Source organism: Silurus meridionalis, chromosome 29 (assembly GCF_014805685.1).
Source record: "Silurus meridionalis isolate SWU-2019-XX chromosome 29, ASM1480568v1, whole genome shotgun sequence".
Taxonomy (NCBI): domain Eukaryota; kingdom Metazoa; phylum Chordata; class Actinopteri; order Siluriformes; family Siluridae; genus Silurus; species Silurus meridionalis.
Window position 1 is genome coordinate 6,539,565 of NC_060912.1, and position 26,882 is coordinate 6,566,446.

At 40.5% G+C, this 26,882-nt stretch overlaps 1 protein-coding gene across 1 annotated transcript in view; it reads left to right on the forward strand.

Moving 5' to 3' along the window:
• Nucleotides 1-24,978, forward strand: part of kmt2ba (lysine (K)-specific methyltransferase 2Ba) — a 37,137-nt gene extending 12,159 nt beyond the window's left edge. Inside the window, exons 7-37 of the mRNA XM_046843711.1 lie at nt 462-666; nt 2,758-2,807; nt 2,919-3,170; nt 4,074-4,168; nt 5,956-6,321; nt 9,474-9,587; nt 9,703-9,843; nt 9,957-10,049; nt 10,960-11,077; nt 12,030-12,143; nt 12,396-12,583; nt 13,326-13,427; nt 13,512-13,622; nt 13,702-13,778; nt 14,295-14,422; nt 14,621-14,700; nt 14,774-14,908; nt 15,002-15,160; nt 15,297-15,408; nt 15,542-15,620; nt 16,334-16,498; nt 16,756-16,874; nt 16,966-19,342; nt 19,419-19,538; nt 19,630-19,742; nt 19,818-19,952; nt 20,085-20,337; nt 21,453-21,560; nt 21,718-21,801; nt 21,963-22,092; nt 23,064-24,978. Of these exons, the coding sequence (XP_046699667.1) occupies nt 462-666; nt 2,758-2,807; nt 2,919-3,170; nt 4,074-4,168; nt 5,956-6,321; nt 9,474-9,587; nt 9,703-9,843; nt 9,957-10,049; nt 10,960-11,077; nt 12,030-12,143; nt 12,396-12,583; nt 13,326-13,427; nt 13,512-13,622; nt 13,702-13,778; nt 14,295-14,422; nt 14,621-14,700; nt 14,774-14,908; nt 15,002-15,160; nt 15,297-15,408; nt 15,542-15,620; nt 16,334-16,498; nt 16,756-16,874; nt 16,966-19,342; nt 19,419-19,538; nt 19,630-19,742; nt 19,818-19,952; nt 20,085-20,337; nt 21,453-21,560; nt 21,718-21,801; nt 21,963-22,092; nt 23,064-23,339 (6,599 nt within the window). The 3' untranslated portion in view covers nt 23,340-24,978. The remainder of the gene's footprint in view (nt 1-461; nt 667-2,757; nt 2,808-2,918; nt 3,171-4,073; nt 4,169-5,955; nt 6,322-9,473; nt 9,588-9,702; nt 9,844-9,956; nt 10,050-10,959; nt 11,078-12,029; nt 12,144-12,395; nt 12,584-13,325; nt 13,428-13,511; nt 13,623-13,701; nt 13,779-14,294; nt 14,423-14,620; nt 14,701-14,773; nt 14,909-15,001; nt 15,161-15,296; nt 15,409-15,541; nt 15,621-16,333; nt 16,499-16,755; nt 16,875-16,965; nt 19,343-19,418; nt 19,539-19,629; nt 19,743-19,817; nt 19,953-20,084; nt 20,338-21,452; nt 21,561-21,717; nt 21,802-21,962; nt 22,093-23,063) is intronic.
• Nucleotides 24,979-26,882: the final 1,904 nt, after the last annotated feature.

Consider the following 26,882-nt stretch of genomic DNA (forward strand, 5'->3'; position numbering starts at 1 on the left):
AAAAGCAGTTTTTGGAGTGGCGTCCGTTTATCGGGGAAATTTGTTTTTCATGGTCAGTTTTGGCACGTAACCACAGCGATAAACGGAGGACGACTGTATTTGCATTTTACTGTAATTTGGCAGTTAAATTCACTAAATTAAGTGACGTGTTTTTGTTTCTCTTGTATATTTAGTATCGCTTTTTAACGAAAAAAATGTACGTCTTATCCGATTACTCCTTTAATCGGTGGAATAATCAGCAGAATACTCGATTACTAATATAATCGATAGCTGCAGCCCTAATTGACAATTTGAAATTGGGAATGATCTGGAAAGGTTGGCTTTGAAGTCCATGCTCAGGTGATCGAAGAGAAAAGATTGCTAGCCTTATTGCCTCATCAGATTTATATTTCATGTAGACATTTGCTACTCTTTTTGTTTTGTTTTGTTTTGGTTTTAACCCCTCTCTTCCCCTCCTTAAGAGCTCGGTTCTCACTCGGAACCAGAAAGCAGTGAAACCGGCTCCATTGAACAGAGGCACACGCACAAACAGAAAGCGTTCGGTCTGCGACAGCGGCGCTGCTTCAGCTGCAAGGGCTGTTGTCGTGTAGAGGACTGCGGGGCCTGTGTTTTCTGTCTGGATAAACCAAAATACGGAGGACCCAACAAAAAACGACAGAGCTGCGTGTAAGTGGAAAATAATTCCCTAATCTGTCTGAAATTAGATTTATTTACCGTAGTGACTTCAGTTTTATAAACCACATTTATCATTTTATCACTATATAAACAAAAGTATTGCGACACCTGACTTCACAAACTCAGAGGCACAGTAACAAGAAACGTTCCCTCTAGTTGAACTAGGAGATCCAAACCGTTTCCTGCATGGCACAAAGCCAGATCCTTGAAGATATAATTTGCATGGGTTGGAATTAAAGATCTTGAGTTCCCTGCTATAGAGTTTTGACCTCAACCTACTGATTAAACACCTTAAGAATAAATTGGAACACTGACTGCACCAGTTCAGCTTACCTTCATCAATACCTGCCTTATACTAACACACATACTTACGGTCTGGTGTCCACAAACCTTGTGTGTGTGTGTGTGTGTGTGTGTGTGTGTGTGTGTGTGTGTGTGTGTGTATACAAGATTAATAACATTTTCTCAACTCTCGATAGTCAGAACGTTGCACATTTAATGTCTTTCAAATCTAATGACCTCTTGTACTTTGACTGGTTAATTATGGCAAAGACTTCGACAACACCAGAATGAGGTGTAGAGTTACACCCATTCTCAAATGGCTGCATCGTATAACGATTAAGTGCCTTCATGGTTTTGCTCCACTCTACCTCATTGTGCTCAGTGTTCCAGAAAAAAACAGTTCAGCAAATAAAAAAAATCCGTTGGTCAAACCTGTTACCTTATGAGGCAGCGTTTAGATACGTTTCATTTATTTTTTTTTTATAAATCATTTAGTAAATCGTATTAAATTAGCACATTATTTTTACCTACTCAAAAACGGTTTTCCAATTTATTTATTTATTTTTTTTACCCCGTGTTCGAACAGTTTCGTGAACTATTTAAAGCTTTATTTAATCCTATTTAATTCTCTGCAAAGCGCTTTAACCTTTCACTTGCTTTCGGCATTTTTAGAAGTGCTATAATGGGGTACTTATTCTGTCTTTACATTTGATAAGTGCTTTTAATAATACACCTTGTCCCAAAGCAGCTTTACAGAAATATAGATTGTGAATGTAAATTTCAACGCCAGAATTTTGTCCCTCTAAGTTTTTCCCAAATGAACTGATTGTGACTCCCTGAGATGGGATGAGAAAGAAACCTAAAAGAAATCCATCCTCATCTGAGTTACACTGAATGTCCATTCTTTACATTTCCATCATTAAGGTGCACTGATGGATGCTTGAATGCAAAACCTTTCATGGCAACAGTAGACTCAAGCCAGTGTATATATCAATTACAGTGCAAATCCATCGCCATGGTTCTTGAGATGTCCTCCACAGTAACAATATTTAGTCTGCTCACGTAGAAACCATTCTCTGCAGCAGCACGTGGTTTCGAAGTAAATAGAGCTCCATCTAGATGTAGGGCGTCAGGTTGAATCAGGCCAGTCCGGACAGAAAAATGGGTCAGAATCACGTGTCTTTTCTCTACATTTTGCTCATGAGTCCATACTAAGTTGGCGTGTCCAAGAAAAAAAAAACTTGTATAGGCATTTTCAATACCAAGGACTTATTTTAAGTCACATGATAGTCATGTGATCCGTTTCATTCAAATTCAACAACTTGATAGTAGTAGGTTTTCTGATGCACTAACTCCAATTCTGGATCTTTCTTTTCACGTGAAATCAAATAAAACGATGCAGTTCATAGTTTCTTCTTGCTTTCATCGTTCCTGCCACTTCTAAAACGTGTCCCAGAAGGCTTCTTTTCGCATCAAGCACCTTTTGCGATTTGCACCAGATCTCTGCAATAGTGTCAGAAAGGTGAATGTCGTCTTCGGGAAAAGGTTGAAGTACACAGGAGCCAAAGCGAGTGGGTGGGTGCGGAAGCGAGATCACGTTGTTTCCGGCGAGAAACTCGCGTGTGAGTAGTGTTCAGTGACTGGTCATAAAACAGCAGCCGTGATTACGCGAATGAAGCTTTGTGCTCTTTGCCACTGTGCATGCAGCCCTGTGCTACCATCTGTTGGCGTGTTACAAAACCAAAATGTCACCGTGTTTAGCGTTAGAACCTTAAAGCTAATCATTTCTGTTCTCTCCAGCTACAAGAAGTGCTTACGGATCGAAGAGAACAAAGTGAGACGACTGAAAGGTATGGCTGTTTAAAATTAGACCGTCCTTTCAGGAAACGTTTCCATTTGGCTTCGTATCATTATTGTCCCTAAATTAGAGCATTTATTTGACCTATTGTGTTTTTTCGCAGTTCAGATGAAGCGACGTCCTGCGTGCGGCCAAACCGCTGCGTACAGTGGTGCCGAGGAAGAGGACGAGGGAGATGTCACGGCAGACGCTCTAAACACTAACGCTCTAAGCTCTGTCCGGCGGCAGCCCAGGCGACAGGTCACACGCCGATGCTTCAGCGACTTGCTAGAGTCGGACTCGAACGACACAGACGCTTCTGCTGAAGATGTGATCAAGGAACCCAGCAGTAGTGAGCCGAGTATTAAGGCTAATGGTATGAATTCAGTACTGATTCATTATCGAAAGCCAGACGTACAAACTAGAATAGATACATCTCTGCCGATCCTGGGGTTTATATTTTGTAGATGTGTATATTTTAATATGCATGATGGATTCTGTGAGAACCCCTTCACTTTACTGTAGTGCTATTATCATGAAAGTAAAACTTCAAGGAGAAACAACATTTCAGCTACGAAGCGACAGAATACTCAAACTCACAGCAATACAGTGTTAAAATCGTCTGCACTTTGTTTGATCGCTCAATCCAAAGTTCTTTGTCTGTTCCTGGAAGCAAGATCAGTGCAGGTACTGTGTCTCAGGAGATACAGCTATGACACTTAAGCTTGTGCACTGCTGCTCAGCCGTGGAGCTTGTTTCATGGAGACACATTCACAATCAATGTATGTAGTTCTGAGCACGGTCTGGAGTCCTGTATAGTCCCTGGATTCTGGAGCAACCTGAATGTTCGCTGGATTATTGATCTCAGGAGGACACCATAGATTTGGAGAAAGCATAATGATTTGGTGCTGGGTTTTTTTTTTTTTTTTTTGGGTTTGCATCCTTTTGTAGCAGTGTAGAATAGTGTTCAAAGACATTTTAAACAAAAGTATGAGAGACAGTTCGTGGAAGGACCCTTTCTGTTTAGGCATGACAAAGCCAGAGTTGCACACCTTCACCCCACTGATCATGTTTGAGTTGTGCACAAATGTAGTGAAAAGCCTTCCCAGGAGAGTGAGACTTATTGCTGAAGAAAAACAAACAAGCAAACAAAAAAACGCCTTTTTAACAAGTTGCTACCAAACTAGCTGTTAAATGCATTGATGTTAATGTAAATTAGGAAATGAGGTTTGCATAAGTGTTTTTTTCCTTCACACTTATTTTGTTTATTGTCCAATAGAAATTGTTACACCTGCTGATACTCAAGACGAGGCAGTGAAATCACGAAGGCCTGGGATGACGAAAGCGCTGTGGGGACGGCGACGAATGAATAAGGTATTTCTTTATGAAATGCCTTTGTTTTATTTTTTTTGCATTATATATATTTTTACTTTGTTAAGCAGTTTGTATTTAAACCTCTTTCATGCTAAGCCGTTTTCAGTAATATCAGATACACTATATGGACAAAAGTATTGGGAATTTTCAAACCATTGTAATTAGTTTTTAAACTGTCCTTCACTTGAACTAGGAAACCCAAACCTGCTACAGCACAATCAAGGGAGCTCTATGAATATATTGTTGGTTGGAGGAAGATCTTGCGTGGCCTGCTCTGAGAGTTCTGACCTCATCCCTGTTGAACACCATTGGGATGGATTGTAACATTTGCCCTCATGCAAGCTTTCTCACCCTACATCATAATCTGAATGAGCACAAATCTCCACAAGAGTCATTCCAACATTTGTCCAGAAATGAGACGGTATTATTAAAGCAAATTAAATGTGGAACGGGATTTTCAAAAAGCAAATACGAAACATATGGTGTCCAAGAACCTTTGGTCCATTTAGTGTACTGACATGTCTGGGAACAGTCCTGCTTTTTTTTGTTGTTGTTGTGATTTTTATTTTTGTTTTTGTTTTTTTTGTTCAAATCTATTGTCAGCATCATTCTCTGATTTGGGCCAGAAGTTTATTTTTTTAAGCAAAGATCTTACATTCAGGTTATTACACTCAAAATCTATTGACACTTTTGGTAAAATGGTTGTAAATAGGTTTTTGTGGACACGTAGGGGTCGACCTATAGTGGATTTTACCGATAGCTAGGTCGGTCGTACTTGAGGATAGCTGAATTATCAACCGAAAGTTTTTAAAATGGATACTGGATTAAAACAAACAAACATAACACCCCATGTAAAATAGTACTGAACTTTATTAAAAAAATAATGAATGTAAAAACAGTACTGAATCATGAAAGTGTGCTGTGGATATATTAATTGTAAATAATAAATAAAGCGCTCTCCGTGCAGCGCACAGTCAGAAACAAACAGCACGTGGCGTCAGTAATTCTCCTCTAGAGGTCGCTCTCGCAATAACAGCGGGCCGGAAGCCGGAAAAACTATCTATATGGATTTTTGCTGATAGTTCCAGTAATCAAGTATCAGTGCCGATTTATCGTCAAAACCAATTAATCGGTCATTCTCTAGACATCTGTCCAACACAACTCCAACTGGTTGCTACAGTTTTGGAAGCACACAATTGTACAGAATGTATGTTGTGCTGATTGTGAAAGATTGTGTAATTACTGAAACTAAGAGGCTCAAACCTGTTTCCGTAGAAAACCGAGCTTCAGGCGAACATTGTGTTACTGAACTTCACTGAACAAATTGTTTTCTCTCATTAATGCTCTTATGACTGAATAAGCCAATTCATGGAAGAATGGATGTTCTAACAAGCCCATATGCATGCGATTGGTGAGGTGTCCACAGACCTATGGCTATATAGTGTACCTATTTATTTTGTTATATTTTATAATTTTGTTCAGTTGATTTATTTATTTTTTTATTTCTGCAGTGTAATAACCCTGAATATAAAATGTAATCTTGAATTATTTAATTTATGTACTGTAAACAGCACCAATTCCGGACCTATTCTGTGCTACTTTCTTGTCTTGAGGGGGTACTATTCGTCATCTCCTTCCTCCTGCTCCTGCTCCTGCTCCTGCACCTCCTAATCCTTCCGCTCTTCTTCAGCTGCTCTTCTTTGCTGCACTTGTCATGATGCAGTTGTCCTGCTATAATGCTCCCCACCTCCTTTCCCCTCCTCGCTCTCCTACTCTCCCAACTCCAGAGTTGCCCTACCTCACAGGCGCTGGAGCGCTCTGTACCAGGAAGTCCATCTGAAAAGCTCGGGCTGAGGCTCCAGCTGCGACTGCACAGACTGCCACTTAGCTTGGTGCGAGCTGCTGAAGTGTCTTCGGTGGCTGTGCCTTTCCAGCCCGGTGACAAAAGAGCACAAGAAGAGGAGGCGGATAGAGAAACGCGGGTTGTGAAGGAGGGAGTTCTGCAGCGACCCCTTACTGACCCCTGTCTTCCTCATTCCCAGAGCTCAATGGAGCACATGCCACCCAGCGTCCTGGCCACACTGGCCAAAGGCTTCGTACACCGGGAACGACAGGCGCAGGAGCCAGCGCACAAAATCCGGGTAGACTTTAAGGTCAGTGTTTCAATCTTTAATCGTTATTTTTTTAAATCTATTTTTTAAAGACTTATAATTACTATCCAATAGGCCACAGGTGCCCAATACGTCAATCTGTAAATCGTAAAGGTAGCATGGGTAGATCTCTTGCACGGTCAAACGCACACAAACCCGGGTGACTCCATTCACTGCAAGTCATCACAGTAAGGTGGTGAAAATAAATGTATCGAATTGTATTTTGCCATAAGGGTCCATGCAGTTATGTAAGTTATGCCTACATATATTGTATCTATAAAGTATACTTTATATACAGTATCTCACCAAATTGAGTGCACCCCTTACATTTCAACCATTTTAGTAGATATTCTCAAGGGACCACACCATAGAAATGAAACTTGGATAGATTTTAGAGTAGTCAATCTGCAGCTTGTATAGATTTACTGTCCTCTGAAAAAACCTCAACATACAGCCACTGTTGTTAAAATATCTGGCAACAAAAGTGAGTACACCCTAAGTAATTACAGCTGTCCTTGTCAGGACCATACAAACGTGTGTATCTTGTATTAGAGAAGTTAAAATTTGGTGCTTTGAGTACATTTCTCTCATACTGACCACTGGATGTTCAACATGGCACCTCATGGTAAAGACTCTCTGAGGATTTGAGAATTGTTGCTCTCCACAAAGAAGGCCGAGGCTATAAGATCAGTAACACTCTGAAACTGAGTTACAGTACAGTGACCAGGGTCAAACAGAGGTTTTCCAAGTCCATTTAGAACAGACCTCGCAAGGGTCAATCAAAGAAGTTGAGTCCTCGTGCTGTGCATCAGGTGCAGAAGCTGCTTCAAGAAACAGACGCATGAGTGCTGCAGCATTGCTTTAGATGTTGCAAAAGCAGAAGGTCCGCTTGTCAGTGCTCAGACCATACGTGCACACAGCAACAAGTCGGTTTGCATCACCGTTGTCCCAGAAGGAAGCCTCCTCTGAAGCTGGCTCACAAGAAACCTGCAAACAGTTTGCTGAAGTGACCTGTCCAAGAGCATGAATTACTTAATCGGATGATATCTTCGAGAATCGGATTCATTATTAGATGTTTTGCTTGTTATAACTATATAAAACCCTAATTTAGTGTATAAAATTGTACTTAAATACAAAAGCCAGATATTGAGTTTAAATCTCTTTAATTTTGATATTTTAAAGCTTATAGTGGCTTCTTGTTGAGGACTGAATGGGGGATTTCTCCTTTGAACAAATTCACTCATGCAAAAACAAAACAGCATTTGAGTATGAAAGGTGAAGAAATTTATGTAAATCATCATTTGTATTGTATTTTGCAGATGGCAAGTTGACAACCATGCTTTAAAAAAATCAATAAGAAATATAATATATATATATATATATATATATATATATATATATATATATATATATATATATATATATATATAATACATAATATATAATGTTTTGACAATTTGTGTTTAAAAAATAGACATTCAAACATAGTAAAGCCACAGAAAATCACATTTAAAAACAAATAAGTTACTGTTGTAGTACAGAAATGCTGTTAAAAGAGCAAGATAAAAAGCTTAATTAAAAAAAAAAAAAAGGGGAAAAGGAAAAAATATGCATTGGTCTATAAATGCATAATCATTAGCTGGACTGTGATTGAACAGTGACTGAAAATGCGAAACTGTTTACTACTGTTGATATTTGATGCTTTTAGATTTATATTTGTTAACACTAAATTTCATTATCGATTAGTTGAGACCTGAGGTGTTGTATGGTTTAGAGACAGTGGCATTGACTAAAAGACAGGAGGTGGAGCTGGAGGGAGCAGAGCTGAAGATGTTGAAGTTTTTGTTGGGAGTGTCAACGATGGACAGGATTAGAAACTAGTTTACTAGAGGGACAGCACATGTAGGATGTTTTGGAGACAAGGTGAGGGACGCGAGATTGAGATGGTTTGGACATGTGCAGAGGAGGGACATGGGGTATATCAGTAGGAGAATGCTGAGGATGGAGCTATCAGGAGGAGGAAAAGAGGAAGCACAAGAAGAAGGTTTATGGATGTGGTAAAGGGAAGACATGCAGGTAGTTGGGTTGAAAGAGGCAGATATAGAGGACAGGGGGGTATGGAGACGGATGATCCTCTGGCGACCCCTAAAGGGAGCAGCCGAAAGAAGAAGATCGATTAGTTGTTGCAGCACTAGAGGAGACTAAGTTAAACTTGTTTGGCTCAGATGGGGTCCAGCATGTGTGATGCCTACAGTCAAACTTGGTGGTGGTGGTAGCATCATGGTCTGGGACTGCATGAGTGCTGCTGGTTCATTGGGGGAAACAAGAATTCCAACATGTACTGTGACTTTGTGAAGCAGAACATGATGCTTCAGAAACTGGGCAGAACGGCAGTTTTTCAACATAATGACCCCAAACACAGCTGCCTTGCTGAGGAAGGTGATTGAGTGGCCAGTCTGTATCCAGACCTGAACCCTATTGAGCACTTATGGGGCATTTTGAAACGCCATGTGTCTTACATGCAGCAGCTCTGTGATGTCATTATGGAGGAGTCAGTAGTAATAACATTATTTAGTGTAGCAATTATATTTAAATTATCATATTTTGTAATTAGAGACCACATAATACCACTTTTTCTTTACCATCTTTTTATTTCCTAATCTGCTTCCTTCAAGCTTTTTTGGGGGCTGGTATCTACCAGCTGTAATGGGTTTATAGTTACATTTAACATCAAAGAGTTGAGAATTCCTGTCAGAAACAAGAGCAATCCTGAATACTTTCCTATGCTCCAATTTCCTATTACTTTGCATCGTAACCTGACTCTTAGAAAGCACTTCGCGACTTATTCCATAAAAGTTAAATAAACGTATAATAAAGGAAATGGTCACCACTTTGAGTCTACATGTTACATATGGTTATTATTAGTTTTGAATGATGTAGACACTGTACTCGTTCATGTCAAGAGTGCGCTTTCTGTCACATATTACGAGATGCATCAGTTACCTCAATTCCGGCGCTATTTATGTGCGGGGTTAGAAAATGTAACGCAGCCAAACACTGGACATTGAGTCCCAGTTACGCTGTTCACCCATTTACACACTATTACTTTTCTGATGAGACTTTAAATCTTACACTTGTTTCGTTTTGTTTTGTAGGAAGACTGCAACATTCAGAATGTCTGGGCGATGGGAGGACTGAGTGTCCTTATGTCCGTTCCAATTACAGCGGAGTGTGTGTGTCTGCTGTGTGCTAGTAAAGGCCATCATAACGTAAGGACGCACGACTGCAGCACATATGCTTTTCAGTCGATTCTTTGTGTCTCATTGTGAAGCCTGAACATACATTGCATCTCATAGTAATGAATATTCATCTCATGCCTTCCAGATGATATTTTGTCAGATGTGCTGCGAACCCTTCCACCGCTTCTGCCTTCCAGCAGACGACCGTCCACCGAAAGAAAACAAGCAAAACTGGTGTTGCAGGCGCTGCAAATTCTGTCACGTTTGTGGTAGCAAGAGCAAACAGGTACAAAACATCACTTGAGGGATATGACCAACGTATATTGCTATGACTTTGTATTCCCATAGGAATACGTTCACATATTGCTTATGCAGTCTCACCTGTTTCTTTCCCTTCAGCCGGTTTTGCAGTGCAGAAGGTGCTTTTACTGCTACCACCCATCCTGTCTAGGGCCCATGTATCCCAAACCTGGAAAGTATAACACACCTTGGGTGAGCTTTTCCACTCTTTTGCAGCACGGGCTAATTTTATGTGTATAAAGTAATCGGTTAATAGAATAAATGAAGAAGTAACAGCTTATGCTTGTGTGCAAATATACAAGGAAATGATGGGACCTGTTAGCAGCTCAATGTATTTTAACAAATGGCCTTTCAGTGTTTATCAGATTATTATTACATTCATGTTGTGCTGTTGTCATTTGCCTCACTGTCGTATTTTTTCAAAAAAAAAAAATAAATAAATCCAAAGCGTTTTTAAATTAGATTTAGATTGTATGGAGAGTCCATTGTACAAGTTGCATTGTATGACCGGGAAGCACAATGTAGCACATTGTATCATTTACTGTTGTTCACATTTGATACTTTGTCAGTGTACAGGCATAACGTTATAACCACCGAGAGGTGAAGTGAATATCACTAATTATCTCATCATCATGGCATCTGTTAGTAGGTGTGATATATTAGGCATCAAGTAAACATTGTGTCCTCAAAGTTGACGTGTTCGAAGCAGGAAAAATGGGCAAGCGTGAGGATTTGTGTGAGTTTAGCAAGGGCCAAAATGTGACGTCTAGACGACTGGGTCAGAGCATCTCCAAAGCTGCAGCTCTTGTGGAGTATTTCCTGATCTGCAGTGGTCAGAATCTATCAAAAGTGCTCCAAGGAAGGAACCGCGTGGTCCGATCCAACAGACTAGCTCAAATTCCTAAAGAAGTTAATGCTGTTACTGCTCGATGGGTTACAACTGTTTGGGCAGCAAAACGGGGACAATCACAATATTAGGCAGGTGGTCATAATGTTATGCCTGAGTGGTGTAGGTATGTTTTAATTTAATTTAGATATGGTGTTGTGTCTCTGAGTATGTGTATACCTTTCTAATTTATTTTATTGTGAATCGTTTGTGTAGGTATGTATGCTGTGTATTCGGTGCAAAAGCTGTGGGGTGACACCGGGAAAATCCTGGAGCACTTCTTGGAATCATGAGCTTGATCTCTGCCCTGATTGCAGTAACCTTCACAAACAAGGTACTTCAATAACAACATACCATTTAAAATATACACCATAGGTGTACAAGTCGAGTGAGGTCAGATTTCAATCAATGTAAAGTGTATCTTCATGGAGCCAGATTTGTGCACAGGTGCATTTTCATGCTGCAGCAGGTTCTTATCTACTAGTTTTAGTGAATGGAAAATGTAATGCTACTGCTTTCAAAAACATTCTACACAATTGTGTACTTCACTTTCACTTTGTGGTAACACTTTGGGGAAGAAACACATCTGACTGGAAAATTCAGGTGTCCCAATACTTTTGTCCATGTTATGTACTTTACTGAAACCTTTTGCTTTTTGCAATTCAGGTCATTTGCAGATGTGCACTGAAAAGCTGTGTTTTTGAAACGATAATATTTATCCTGTCACTTTTTAATGTGGACACTGTCAAGAAGTCAAGAGGCATGTCAAAGCTGAAGTATTTCCATTTGGGGAGACTATTTCAAAAACTTTAATTTTTTGCGAAATCAGTCGTTCCTTTTTTTTTTTTTTTTTTTTTTTTTAAATGAGTGGATAAAAACAGATCAATCACTCAGCAATCCACCAATCAGTGTAGAGCGCATGCTCTGTTTTGAATTTGTTCTGCCGCCTGGTGTATCTACTGATCACCAACATACAGTTCGGCATAAGTTCATCAGCAAGCAGAACATTTAGAGAGGAATAAATGATGGAGGAAACTCCTGACTCGAACTCACCACAACACACGTGGCCTTATTTACACGATTTTATTCTGTTTATTTTTTTTTTAAGGAATTGGAATAATCAGAACATTATAGCCATAATAAATCATAGTACTTTGGATACTTAAGTACAGCTGAAGGCAAATACTTTTGTACTTTTAATGAGTAATATTTTACATACAGAGTGTATCTCTACTTTAACTCATAGTTTGTGTACTTTTTACATGTGTAACATTTGTATTTTGCAGGAAACTTCTGCACGGTGTGTCTCAAGTGCTATCCTGAGCATGAGTTCGACATGAAGATGATGCAGTGTGCTCGATGTGCCCACTGGGTACATCCCAAGTGTGAGGGACTGACAGGTTAGTGTCTTGAAAAATCGTAATAATTTTACTATATTGCCTATATTGCATATTGCGCTTATATAAGCATATTGCCATCTTCCCAGAAGAGTGGAGGATATTACAACAACAGATAAGGACTAAATTTGGCATGGGATGTTCGTAAAGCACACGCAAATCTTATAGTCAGGTGTCCGCAAACTTTTCTCCATCCACTGTTCATCTGTTCATTTACTCTTAATAATAAGTATCAATTGAAATTCTTCCTATCAGATGACTTGCATGAGATTCTGAAGAGGTTGCGGGGGAAAAGTTTGGTGTTCTCCTGCGCCGCCTGCAGTAAAAACTTCCCCAGTGGCTGGCAGGAAGTGGTGCAGAGTGTACTGCGCAGCGGTCTCGAGAAGATCATGAATGGCCTGACGAGCTCCCTGACCACCTCTCACATCCTGAAATGCTCAGAGGTAAGGTTCTTTACATATTTATTTAAATAAATATGCTAGCTATCACCATCGCAAAAATCCCCCATTGTTTGGCTTCTATTTTACACGTATTGAAATGCTTACTGTTTTTTTTATTAATCAGTGTCTCCTCAGTCATCCTTTAAATGCTTTTGAGTGTAAGGTCAAGGAGTTTTTTATTTTAAGATGCGGCTCATCACAGCAGTCACCGTGACAGAAGAACGTTTTAATAGAAAGAGCATTAGTTCGGAAACCTGTGGGACAGGACTGTTTCTCTAGAGGCGATAAGCGGAGGCGGAGGGAAAACACGTTTTTTAACTATCACTACTGTACACTACATATCCCTAAACTTTAAATTTTGTACTTTTTCCTCTTTGCTTATCTTAATTTTTCTCACAATCTTCACTTTCTGGCTTCCCTTCGCCATCTAGCAGCGGCATTTCAAGCTCGTACCTCAATTTTGTGCTTGCGTAACAAAGCAAAAATGACAGAGTGACCGCTTGTACCTCGGAAAACTCGTACATTAATGCACTCGTAGGTCGAGGTACCACTGTACATACAGGGTTGTTCAAAAAGAATAAACTGATATCGTGAGGCCTTGCTTCAGTTCTAAAGCATCGTCATGGAATGAGTCAGTGACCAAATGAAATTTGTAAGGAATCTCAAGCACTCCTCTGCTCATTGGGACATTGTATTACTTTTGCTTAACGTTGCTGAATTGTTTGTTGTCTGTCTTCTGAACCAGTGTGAAGCCTGTTCTGATGCTGACAGCGAGCAGAATCGAAAGATGATTTGTCATCTTCATGCTGTGGAGAGGAAGCTTAAAGGCGGCTCGTATACTTCACTGGTGAGTCGGTTTCACTTTTACCAGTTAACCAGCTTCATGCAAATGTACTGATTTTTTATTTATTGATTTTTTTATTTTGTACAGAAAGCATTTCATGAGGATGTGGTGACTGTCCTGGTAAAGCAGCTCCAACAAGAAGAATCGCTTCAAGAGGAACAGAGGCCCACTGCTCATGTCAGAGCTTTATATGTAAAGGTAACCAAAAATTGTACAAATATTTTATCAATGCATATTTAAATTGTTATTTATTCATGTATATTCATTGCTTTTGCAGTTACTGGAGCAAACTTTCAGTTGGTTTAACATTCAGGATCCTAGAGCGTGGAAACCTTTGAGGAAAGAATTCCCAAGGTACTTTCTTCTTTTAACAAAGAATTTTAGTTAGATTTCTAATGAACATACAATCATGATGGATATATCTCCTGAAACTGCAGAACACAAAAGCCAGAATGAAAATACTGCAACATAAGGTTTTTCTTAAAAAAGGATAAAGGCATTGTTTTGGCCAGCAGTGAAGGCACCAGTCATGCATCCGCACCCCCGAAAACTGTGTATATGTATTGATCGTTTTCAAATCTTTTTTTCTTAAGTGTCTCAAAAATTATTGATGCATTCCATAATTCTGAATGTTCTAAAAATGCTAGCACTTACTTGTTCAGTACTGCGCATTCATCCCGGCCTCTGGAACAAATTGTACTCTGTTAAAAGCCAGTGAGCAGAACTGAATAGGGCAGCCACATGCACAAGATCTATAGCCGCTGAGATTTTGTATTCGTATCAGGAGAAAGAGTTTATGTATAAATAAATGTAATTTCAAAAATATGAATTCAGTGCATTAAAGTGGTCCAACATGAATTTTTTTGACAGTGCAATGCTCCCAGAGGCAGTAATGCCCCCATCTGAAGAGCACAGTTATGCCCAGTGGTTGAAGGAGCATGATCAAACGATGGCAAAGGAGAACCAAGAGAATCGTTTATTGAAAGCACGAGGAAAAGGTAATCTCATTGTGGTAGAATGTCTTTAGCACAAGCTGTAGTATTTACTGTTTTACACCCCTTTGTGCTTAAAATTGTTATACATCAGTTTATACTAAATGAACCATTTCCTTTGTTATAGAGGATTAATGGATTTGAGGTTCTGTAACAAGTTTGAACTGGCCGTTAATGCTTTGCATTTGTCTCATTTCATTACAGATCTTCAGAACATCCACCGATGTGATGCAGACAACAGACACTGTTCTCTTTGCCAGCAGCAGGGTGACGCCAAGCCCACTGTAAGTTTCTCGTATTATTTCACAATATTATATACCTCTTGTGCACGCAGCTGTGTAATAGCTGTGTTTATAGGAGGCGGGCAGGCTGCTGTATCTGGGCCAAAACGAGTGGGCTCACGTGAACTGCTGCATCTGGTCAGCCGAGGTGCAAGAACTCAGAGGCGCATTGTTGCACGTGCACAGTGCCGTGGCCAGGGGGCGTTTCATGGTAAGTACAAGTTTAATTTCAAAGTGGCCATTCAGTATTGAATGCGTTATCATATCACAGACACTCTAATCAGATTTTGTGGTTTCTCTGCAGCGTTGTGAGCGGTGCGGCCATGCTGGAGCGACAGTGGGCTGCTGTCTCTCTTCCTGTCAGAGTAACTACCACTTCATGTGCGCTCGTGCCAGCCATTGTGTCTTCCAGAGCGACAAGAAGGTCTACTGTTACAAACACCGGGACCTCATCAGCAGCAAGGTTTTGTGTCAATTGAAATTGTTAACTCTTCTAATGTCATTGGGGGGGGCATCTAACCAATCCAATCCACAATTATCTGTGCATTATCCCTTACATAACCTGTACTCTTAGGTTCTGTGATTTTCCTTTTTTGCAGGTGATGAATGGGTTTGAGGTTCTCAGACGGGTTTATGTAGATTTTGAAGGAATCAACTTTCGAAGGAAGTTCCTAACAGGCTTGGAGCCAGAGTCCATAAATGTCATGATCGGTATGTAAACCATATATGATTTTGATCTAAAATTATAACATGCTCGATTGTATTACATATAACCTTTGTATAACATTTAATCGTATATCTCACATCATTTTGTTTCCTTTTCTCTTTCTCATTTTTGTAATAGGCTCTTTGCAGGTACAGAACTTGGGTGTGCTGACGGAGTTATCTGCAAATGCAGGAAAACTGTATCCTGTGGGTTACCAGTAAGTGATATATATTTTCAAAGTTATTATATTGTTTTACATTAATTACATTATGGCATCGGCCATTTGTGCTGCAAATTAGGCCGATTATTAGGCAGGTGCATCTGACACCAAATTGTGCATGTAGTTTCTGCTTGTGTGAGAGAACAGAAATCTTTCATACCAGCAGGTGGCAGTATTCTGAATTCGGCATCCAAACAAAAAACAGAAGAGCTAGAACTGTAAATATATATAATGCAAGCAGCGCCTATACCTGCCTCGATCATTATTAACGGACTTGTGTAGCTCCTTTTCCAAGTTTCCAAGTTTTTGCGCTTTTCCTTTTTATTCCATCATTGTTTGCTTTCGTCAGTTTCATTTTTTTCCCTTGTGCTCATTCGCTAAGCTGAATAGCCAGTCGCAGTTCTATTTCTCGCCTCCGATTCGAAATGCAGAATCGGCCGAAAATCATATGTATTGAGCATGCTTTACATTTGTGTGGTAATTTTAAAAGGTATAAAAGCTTATTTATGGATTACCCATGATGATCCTGCCATGTGTGCCATATAAACCCTATTATATACATTATCCTGTATTTTTTTTTATTGTTTATTTTGTACATTTCCAGACCTCTTGTTTAACTCCCTGCTAGACAATACACTATCTCGGGGACGGGCGGTACATTTTTATTTTTTTTAAAGAAGGGGAAGATTTAAGATTGGTGTCGTTTTCAGGTGCACTCGGTGGTACTGGAGCACAGTCGACCCACGAAGGCCATGCAAGTACACCTGCACTGTGATCGATGTACATCCATCATCAGCGAGGAAAACGCCATATCTAGCACAAAACCAGGAAGAGAATTGCACTATTGCACACAGCCCAAAACAACAGGAAGGTGCGTTTATTAGTAGTTTTGCTTTATGCCTTATCTATACTTAAAATTGTTTTTTAATTACATTTATTTGAGGGATCCAGATTTCCATAAAGCTGCTTTGTCTTTAAAGTGCTATGTACATAAAAGGAATTTTTACCTGCTGCTTGTAACCAGTCCTGTTGAATCTTCGTTTAATACTATAAACCGAGAACCCTTAAAAATCTTTAAGGGATGTTTGTTTCTTTAGATATGGAAACCACAGAGGACGGTTTTACCCTGAAGCTTTCCCCAAGCACCCTTCCCCAATTCCAAACTGGACTCAGGAACAGGATCTAAAACTACCGCACACACTCATAACCGGAGACCAGCCGGCGGGACTTTCAAACCATTGCCATCACCAGGTGGGTGTCCCTCCCAAACTAACAGTAAAATAAAATATAGTTTGGTATATTTATACATTTTATTTGTATTCATGGTTTCCCATCTTCATAGGAACTGCAGTTTCGACCCCACATCACATCCTGACCATCAGTGATCTTGACGAGACGCGGCGGTCAAGAAGGCTTTCCTTGCGCAGCCGAAATGCCTCACCTACCCAAACATCCCCCTCTGGGCCATTGAAATTAAGCTCAGGCGCTGGTCTTCATCCTCGATCGTTGTCATTTAGTTCGCCTGTCTCTCCACTGAGCACTCATGAAAACCCCATGTCACCTCGCCGAAGGGGCCGTCCTCCTTCCTCGCCTTCCGGGGCTACTTCGGCGTACTCCCCTCGGCAAGGCGCGGTCGCGAGCCCCCCTTCAACGTTCGTCTTGTCACCGTGTCACTCTCCAAAGATTCAGCAGCCTTTAAAGGCGACGCCACAAGAGTCTGCGGAAGTACCTCAAGATTTCTCTGCTTCTTTAGAGCCGGAAGACGCTGCTGGAATGCCGGAGGAAGGGATCTCCATGCTTGATGGTGAGACGGTTCCGCTGACGTCAGACCCAGACTTGCTCTCAACACAATTTGATACCGACACGGATGTAGCTGTTGCCTCAGTGCTAAATGAGAAAATTGAATTTGATGAGGCTTTGTTAAATGAGAACGTGGCCTTGCACTTTGGCCAGCATGGTAGCGGAGCAGAAGTGGCAGAGCCAGGACACGGTTTATTGACAGAAGGAAACGGCTTGATCGATGAAAATCAGCTTTCAGGCACGGATGCCAGTACATACGGCTCCAGAATGAAAGATTTTCCTGGCCTTTCAGCCCCTGAAGAGCACATAGAGCAAGGTTCAACTAACGAAGACTCAGATCATTATTTCAATTTCTCTCGCACAGTAGTAGTTTGCGATTCTGCGAAGGATTCTGCACAAACAGGGTTAACGCTCCTTCCTACATCGCAGTCGATCTCACAGCTGGACGGAGCAGACAACAATTCAGAAAGTGATCCAGGTGAAGCCAGCGAAGAGGACAGTACTCAGGATGTAGAGAATAGTTATCATAGTCAGGACCAATCGAAACCTGTTGGAAAAGCCTCTGGTAGCAGGGTCTTTGGGACAGAATCGGTACATATGGGTGACGAACCAAATATGTCTGAGGTATTTCAGGGATCTGAAACGAGTAGTGACGTGATCGTCGACTCTATCACACAAGAAGATGCACTTATGAAGGATTTAACGGTGCAGGAGATGCAGCTGACCCCCAGCAGGGATCTGCTCGCCGGGCAGGAGGACATTCTAATGGACAGCGAAGTGGTGCTGGATCCGGCTAGTGTGAATTTAGTCTCCGCTCAAGATGGCAGCTTGGCGAATACGTGCGACTCTTCAATGTTGGCTAACAATAAAAAAGATCTAGAGCAGATTGTCTTACCACAAATACAGTCTTTGAGCGGTGGTGGAAAAGTGAGAATCATCACATCAGCCTCAAATAGAAATTTTATCATCCCCCAGCCTATGACCCTAAACAGAGTAGTCAAAGTGACCGTTCCTGCGGTGACGTCTTTGCCTCTGTCGTTACCCGTTAACACTGTTTCCGCCTCACCTACGCTCTCAGTTTTTCCACAAAGAAACCATGTGGTCACCTCCTCTCCAGCTATAATTAATGGTCTGAACGCTCAGCTCAAGGATGCAACAAAGGGCCGACCTCTTGCCATCCGCCTTCCTACCTCTACAAAAACGAGTGTGACTGGTGCATTGACTAATCCGAAAGTTTTCCTCATCAACCGCTCTTGTCAAATTTTAGTAAAGGACCCACAGACCAATAGTTACCAGCTGCAGAATGCTAATTCTTCTTCTTACAACCAAATCAGCCAGATCGCCAAGATCATCCACAATCAAAGCCTTGTGAATAGAGCTGCCCCCAGGGTCATGGTGACCCCAGTATCGCAAGCTAATCCCAGCCAAGGTCCAACAACCCATATAATATCGTACACCAATGGCGCAGCACCCCCGACTAAACTCTTGATCCGGAGACTACCTCTGAACTCTTCAGCAGTGCAGATGAACAACAGCGGTATTCTTACGAGTGGAACCAGCACCGTCAAGCTCAACAATGTGTCTGCGCCAAGCACGGCAGCGCTAGAAAGGATCCAAGGGGACAACGCACAGGCTATAATTGAAAAAGCAATGGCAAGCCACAGGGACATGGCAAAGCCAAGTGTGCTGAGCCCAACCCATGTTCAGGTTTACCCACAGGCTAATACGCTAAAGTCTCCGGATGTGGTTAAACAATTTCAAGGATTGCATTGCCAGACTAAGCCCAACACTCAGTCCAATTCAAAGCCTCAGGTCAGGGTCAAGAGGGTGTCGTCAGTATCGGAGCGAACTGGTTTAAAACCTTTCAAGCCCACCCTCATAGAGCAGACAGCTCTTAGCTATCAGGATGAATTAAACCGGTTAGTAAGTCTATGACCAGTGATTAAACGTCTTTTGGACTTGAAACAAAAAATAATGACATTTCTTTTATTATAGATCCATCGGAGTCCGTATTAAAGCCCCAACCATTAAAGAGGTACTGCATTTCAAGCAGCCTGAAGTCGAAAATCGTTGCGAACCAAAGAGTAACGAAGCCAAAGATCCCGAAATCAAAAGGTGTGCTATTTGTTCTCACTGAATTGTACAAGTATTACAGGACATGTCTCTAAAACCACATTATGTCCCCTCTTTTTTTTTTTTTTTACAGAACAACTCCAAAAGAATGCGAGCCATTCGAACCGCCAGAAAACGAAAGCGATCACGACGACGCTTGGATCGGCGCTAAGCACAATGACTTGTATGACTGGGGGACCTATTCAGGTATTGTGAAGACAACTATTTGTAGTCATTTATTTATCGTCGAGTGTTTCTAAATGACCAAACCTTTTATCTCAGGGTGGAGCTCAGATGAAGATTCTCCGCCCCCGTTCAACAGCGACGAGGATATGTGTTTGGGTCAGGACAGGCCACACTTATTGTTCAGGATCACTAGTGATGAAGGTTTCAGTGTGGAGGCCAATAGCATAGAACGTAAGTAATACTCCTGCAGTGCGGGTTTATTAATAAATAAACAAATGTGCTGACGGGTTCTTGGAGAAAGTTTTTTCTTTTCCTCAGAAGTGTTTTCATACCACAGTTGTTTTCCTTTCTCATCCTCTTTAGTGGCTTGGAAGGCGGTCATGGATAGTGTCCAAGAGGCACGGGCAGTCTACAGGCTTGAGCAGCTACCACTAGGCATAATAAACAGTGCCAGGTTACTGGGGGTGGTTCATCATGCTGTGCTGTATTTACTAGAGCAGCTGCAGGGGGCAGCACAGTGCAACAAACATCGCTTCCGTTTCCACATGCAAGAAAACGCAGAGGAAGAGCTCCCAATAAACCCCAGTGGCTGCGCTCGGGCTGAAGTTTATACGAGGTTTGTGGACACCTGACCGTAAGATTCGTCCATGCTTTTTGAACATCCCATTCCACACTTAGATCCAATTTGCTGTTATAGCAACATTCACTCTTCTGGGAAGGTGTTTCGCTAGATTTTGAAGTGTGTTAGTGGATATTTGTGCTCATTTTAGCCACAAGGGTGTTTTATAAAAACAACTCAGACCTGGGGTGCAGTCAGCGTTGCAATTTATCCCAAGGGTGTTCAGTATGGCTGAGGTCAGAGCTCTATAGCAGGTTACTCAAGATCTTTCACTCCAACAACGGTGCTTCACGTAGCTTGCTTTGTGCACAGGGGCACTGTCATGCAGGGACAGTGAAGGAAAAGTTTTATACCCAATCCAAAGACTATGCAATACAATTGTGTGCTTCCTATAGTGCCTGTAATATACAGTATATGCCGAAGAAGTGAATAACACTGATTATCTCTTCATCATGGCACCTGTTAGTGGGTGGGATATTTATCAGCAAATGAACATTTTGTCCTCAAAGTTGACGTGCAACTTTAAATAAACCTCACCAGCTTAGCTATGCTCATGTAGTGCATGTTCATAGTTTTTATTGTAAAACACAAAATCTTTAATTCAATATGAACCTCACCTGTGCAGTACAAATCATGTTCCCGGTACGGATCAAATGGCCAGGGACATGAGGCGGAGACTAAACAAATCTGCATTTCGCCTCTTAATATGTTCAATAGGGAACTCCGATTTGAACTATTTTCCTCACGTAAAACAGCAAAACAGTCCTGTAGAAATACGTGTACCGTTATACCGCTAATATTTTACAGGTTGGAAGGAAGGTACAGAAATAGTCAGCTGTCTTGGAAAAAGTTCTGTATTTTGATATTGGATTGGTGGAAACTGGCTAAAGGCGCATTGCTTGTTATTTGAGAATGATAATTTAACTAATTCCAAGGAATATCCAGTTATAGACCTGGTGACCTGGTTTATTTGCCTCAAGAAGCTACATTTGACTAAATTTGGATATCTAGAAACTTTGGTTCCTTCTTCATCTGTCATTGGGTTTTCTTCATTTTTTTTTGGGTCATGGGTGCATTTTTTTGATACATAATTCTCGTTTCCTATCCTGCAGGAAAAACACATTTGACATGTTTAACTTCCTGGCCTCGCAACACCGCCAGCTTCCTGAGAGCAGGCCGTGTGATGAAGATGAGGATGACGTCAGGCTCAAATGCAGCAGGTTAGTTTGCAACGAGAGAATGTTTTTCTTTTTTTCTTTTTTAAGGCTTGTTTAATGTGTAGATTAAACAGCTACTATCCCTTTGTGTGAATGTGTCAATGGAATGAGATTTATTTACACTTTTTATCTTGTTTGTTTCAAATTCCAAATATTTCAGACGCGCAACCAGCACGGAGTTGCCAATGGCGATGAGGTTCAGACATCTTGAAAAAACTTCTAAAGAAGCCGTCGGGGTTTACAGGTAAAACAATTCATTTTCTTTACCCCTCAGTTTACTGCTGTAGAGGGTGTTGAATACATGTGATGGAATCATGTAAATTGATATTAAGCTGCGCATTCATGCCTCTACGATATTGCTGTGAGTACATTAAGACTGGATGTGCGCTTTTTTTATTTTGGTAGATCTGCTATTCATGGGCGTGGCCTCTTTTGCAAGCGCAACATCGAAGCTGGAGAGATGGTAATCGAGTACGCTGGGATTGTCATTCGCTCGGTCCTGACTGACAAGCGGGAGAACTATTACAGCAGTAAAGTATGTAAAGGCGATTTGAGATGTTATGGGGAAGAAATGCAAAACATTCAATTGCTTGTTGTTGTTGTTTTTTTTTTTTTTATTAACGTTGCTTATTATTATTAACATTTGTGAACAACAGTTTACATATTTTTAAAACAATTTTTAATTAAAAATGCCTGCTTGGTTTAACGAAAAAAAAAAAAATAATAATAATTAATGCGATACAGTTGATTAAATCGAGTAACCCATTAAATCGGCACAAATTCAATTGATTAAATAGAAATGAATAAATTGATTTAAATAAAATTTTATAAATTGGACAAATTTTATTAAATAGTTTATATTTGTTAGACTCCGGGTTCCCTGGTGGTCTAGTGGTTGCACAAGCCAGTGCACTCTTAGTGCCGGTCCCAAGCCCGGATAAATTGGGAGGGTTGCGTTAGGAAGGGCATCCAGCGTAAAAACGTGCCAAATCAAACATGCAGATCACGAATACGGATGATCTGCTGTGGCGCCCCCTAATGGGAGAAGCCGAAAGAAAGTTTATATTTGTTAGACTCCATTTAGCCAATACAGATGTGTATATGTGTGTGTGTTTATTTTTTTTTACATTTATTATTACATTTCAACTTATTTATTCATAAATGAATTCATTCCTTCCATCCTTTATTCATTGATTCACTTTTTATTCTCTTTTTAAGAGAAATTCTAGCAGATGTATATAAAACGGAAAAGAATCGCCAGACTAGTGTAAAAAAATCAATTTTGGCGATGCCGGGAAGAGGCAGAACGAGTGGCCACAAAGACACTGCGCTCAATGTGCGAGGCAGAGAATAAAACTTGTGGTCTGCTGCGTAATATGTTTGTGAGGATGCTCAGATTTTTACTTAAAACAAGGATTGCATCCGGTACACTTGTACTGTTACTCCACTGCTATTCATAATTGTATATAATTTAATCTCTCTCTCTTTTTGTGTCGCCCCCTATAGGGCATCGGCTGCTACATGTTTCGCATCGACGACTTCGATGTAGTGGACGCCACCATGCACGGCAACGCAGCCCGCTTTATCAACCACTCGTGTGAGCCGAACTGCTACTCGAGGGTTATCAACGTGGAAGGCCAGAAGCACATCGTGATCTTCGCGCTGAGGAAGATATACCGCGGAGAGGAGCTGACATACGACTACAAATTCCCGATCGAAGACGCCAGCAGCAAGCTGAACTGCAACTGTGGGGCTCGGCGCTGCAGACGCTTTCTCAATTAGGAGAAAAGAGAACAGCGTGGGCAAGCCGGGAAGAAATTAATAGAATGGAAGAAATGAATGGAGAAAAGTGTATTAATTACATCTTAGAAATCTGTCCACACTCCCAGCAGAGGTCTAGTCTACAGAAAGCTTAAACATTTCTACAGCACAGCTATCCATTATAGGGGGCGTGCAGGAGAACAAAAATGGAAAAGGAACATTGTGTATGTCCTCTGTTCATTACAGTAACTCTGATCAACATTGGGTGTGTGTGAAAATCATTTGTATATATTTCAAAGCGTCCACTTGGTGCGTGATATAGCATGTAGCCGGCTTCACAAGACCTGGAGGAAACACTTGCTGGAACCCTCCTCGGCCTGTGACTGTCAAGTGCTAATGCTGAGCTAGCTAGCGTAGGTCCTGTGCGATGGGCAATTACTTAACATGAAGGCGTTCGAGTTTTCCGTTTCCGTTCTTACGTCCAGAAAAGTTCTCTTTGTACCTTTTTCGTATTTTTTTTTTTTTACCGCAAAATCCAGAGCCACTCTTTGATCTTATGATGATAAACGAGCGTTCCCAGCTGTTCCGCTGGACCTCAACAAAAACCAGGGCTTTGGAATAAACGCAGACAGTATTTTAATTTCTTTTCCCGAAATGTGTTCTTGCTACTGACTTTAAAGCTTTCCATTCGTGAAGAATCCACCGTTCGCACCTTAGCGTTGTGGCTTCGTGTTTTATCAGAGGGAAGCCGGATTATTGCAGCTCATTTTCACTAAACACGTCTGAGGTTTTAATGAAGGTCATTTTCACTGCTAAACCCTCCAATTTTCAATTCCCTTCCATTGCTGCATGAAATCTTGACACCTCAAGACTTACAATCTACTTACTGCAGCCTCCTACTGTCAAATACTTGTACAGTTTATTATTATTATTTTTTACCCCGTGTTTTGAACTATAAGAAACGGGTGTATATAAAGGAAGGCGTTCAGTGGTCTGCACTGGAAAAGTTTTAAAATTTTAAATAAATATCTAGTTTTTATATTTTTTTTTTTTGTGTGTGCTTTTGGAAAGTTTCTTGTTCCCTTTTCCGTCAACACCATTCAAAACATAAGCTGTGAAACCTTCCAGCTGAAAGCAGCACAGTCACAGCAGACGTACCCGACTCATAAATGAGAAGTTATTTTACTTTGAAAGGTCAAATGAGTAGCCTGAAGAGAGAACCATCTTTCTTACAACTATGAATGATTCCTTAAATAAATTCTCTCTTTAAATAATACCAGGAACTTTCAGAGTCTACTACCTCAGTGGCTAACGACCAGTCATGGCGAGTGAAACATCACGAACGCTAGCATAAACCGTTGCTAATATGTTCTTCATTAGCATGAAATGTATGCAATGTGACTGCAGGTGTTTTTTTTTTTTCTTCTTTTGTTGTTTTTTTTGCTTCAGGTCCCTAACCTGTATTTATGTACAGTATGTTTGTTGTTTCAATATGAAGAGTAAGGATTGAGTCCTTTGTTTAGCTTGAGGAACTGCTTCCATGTTATTTGGCACAATGGCAGTCTTTTGTATATGGTTGTACAAAAGTTTAGAATTTTTTTCAAGCACTTTTTTTTATTTATAATACTCTAAATGTAATAAAGACGAATTTAAACAAAAAGCGTTCGTCATGTTCGTTGTCTAAATTAAAATTACGTGAATGGGAATGTTTGTGTAGGTTGCATAACATTGACCCTAATAATATAATATAATCTTTATTTTATATGAAAGTAGTGTCTAAGCGCTTTTCAAGCATAAAAGAGAAAAAAATTAAATAAAGATTAAAAAAAGTAATAATAAAATGTATAGGAAAATTAATCATTAGAAAAATAAAAGTAAGTCACAAATAATACAAAATCACATAAAAGCTACCCTGAACAGGTGAGTTTTTATTATAACATTACCAGTGAAATGAATAACACTGGTTAACTCCTGTTAGCACCTGTTATTTAGTGGGTTTTATCAGGCAGCAAGTGAAAACTTTGTCTTTAAAGTTGATGTATTAGAAGCAGGAAAAATGGGCAAGTTTAAAGATTTGAATTTGTCAAACTCCAAATTGTGACGTCTAGACGTCTGGGTCAGAGCATCTCCAAAACTGCAGCTCTTGTTTTGTATTTCCCGGTCTGCAGTGGTCAGTATCTATCAAAAGTGCTCCAAGGAAGGAACAGTGGTGGACCAGCGACAGGGTCGTGGGCTGCCGAGGCTCATTGATGCACGTGGGGAGCGAAGGCTGGTTCGTGTGGTCTGATCCGACAGACGAACTTCTGTAGCTCAAACTGCTGAAGAAAATGCTTGGACTGTTTTTTGGCAGCAAAAGGGGGACCATATTTATTTATTTATATATTCAAGAAATATAAGAATCAGAATGGGGGGATGCACTGGAAATAGTTCGTATCTACATTACCTGGTTGCTGGCCAGACTTAATTATGAACAAGCTGCAGCATAAAAACAATTTCTAATAATTCAGCTGTGGAAGTAAAGCTCAGTTGGCTGGTTAAGGGCCAATGCCATGGAGCCATTTAAAAAACACATTACCATCTTTATATACATGGCTGCATAGCATAAAGCTCAATGAACATTGAAGGCTATGAAAATCAAGAACCACACCACATGAGTTCGATGGCCTTCAGTATTTCTATTAATAATCTTTCAGTGGATTCAATTTTAGTTAATATTTAGTTAACAGTGGGATTTGGCTTGGGCTGTTTTTTTATTCCCAGAACCTCAAGGTAAAAAAAAAAAGTGTTGATTTGTATCTTGTATCTTTGGATTTTGAGCAGCACTGTGGTCCATCAAAGCCCTGGTGTGATCCTCGGGTTACTGTCAGTGCTAGTGATAGCATTCATGTTCTCCCAATGTACTGTATCAGCATGGGTTTCTTCCCAGGTTTTTCACTTTCCTTCTACTTCTCAAAAACAGATCAATTACTCCTAGGTGTGATTGTAGGTGTAGGGTGCGCTGTGATGTATTGACATTTCATAAAGGGTTCATTTCTACCTCATATCCAGCGTTCTTTGGGTTGATTTACTGCCACCCCAAGCAATATTTAATGGTTACTGTTAGTGGGTGAGTGTCTGCGGAGACCATTTTCAGACAGTTAGATTTTTTAGAAATAATAATTATTTAAAAAAACTGATGGTAGTATAAAAAATAAGAAATTGACATTCACAGAAAGAATATATAACCTGCATTTTTCTGGGAAAATGTTTCACTATAGTATGGAGTGTGCTTGTGGAGATTTGTGCTCATTCAGCCACCAGGGTGTTAATAAAGTAAGGTACTGATGTAAGGTCAAGTCAAGTCAAAAGGCTTTACTGTCATTTCAGCACATACAATACAGAACACAGTGAAATAAAACAATGTTCCTTCAGTACCAAGGTGCTAAATATAACAAAGTAAGTTAACACGAGGCAACACAAAACAAACTAGAACAAACAGACCTATACATGTGCACTCGGGTGCAATCAGGATTGCAATTCATCCTAAAGATTTACACTAGTGTTGAGGTCAGAGTTCTACAGCAG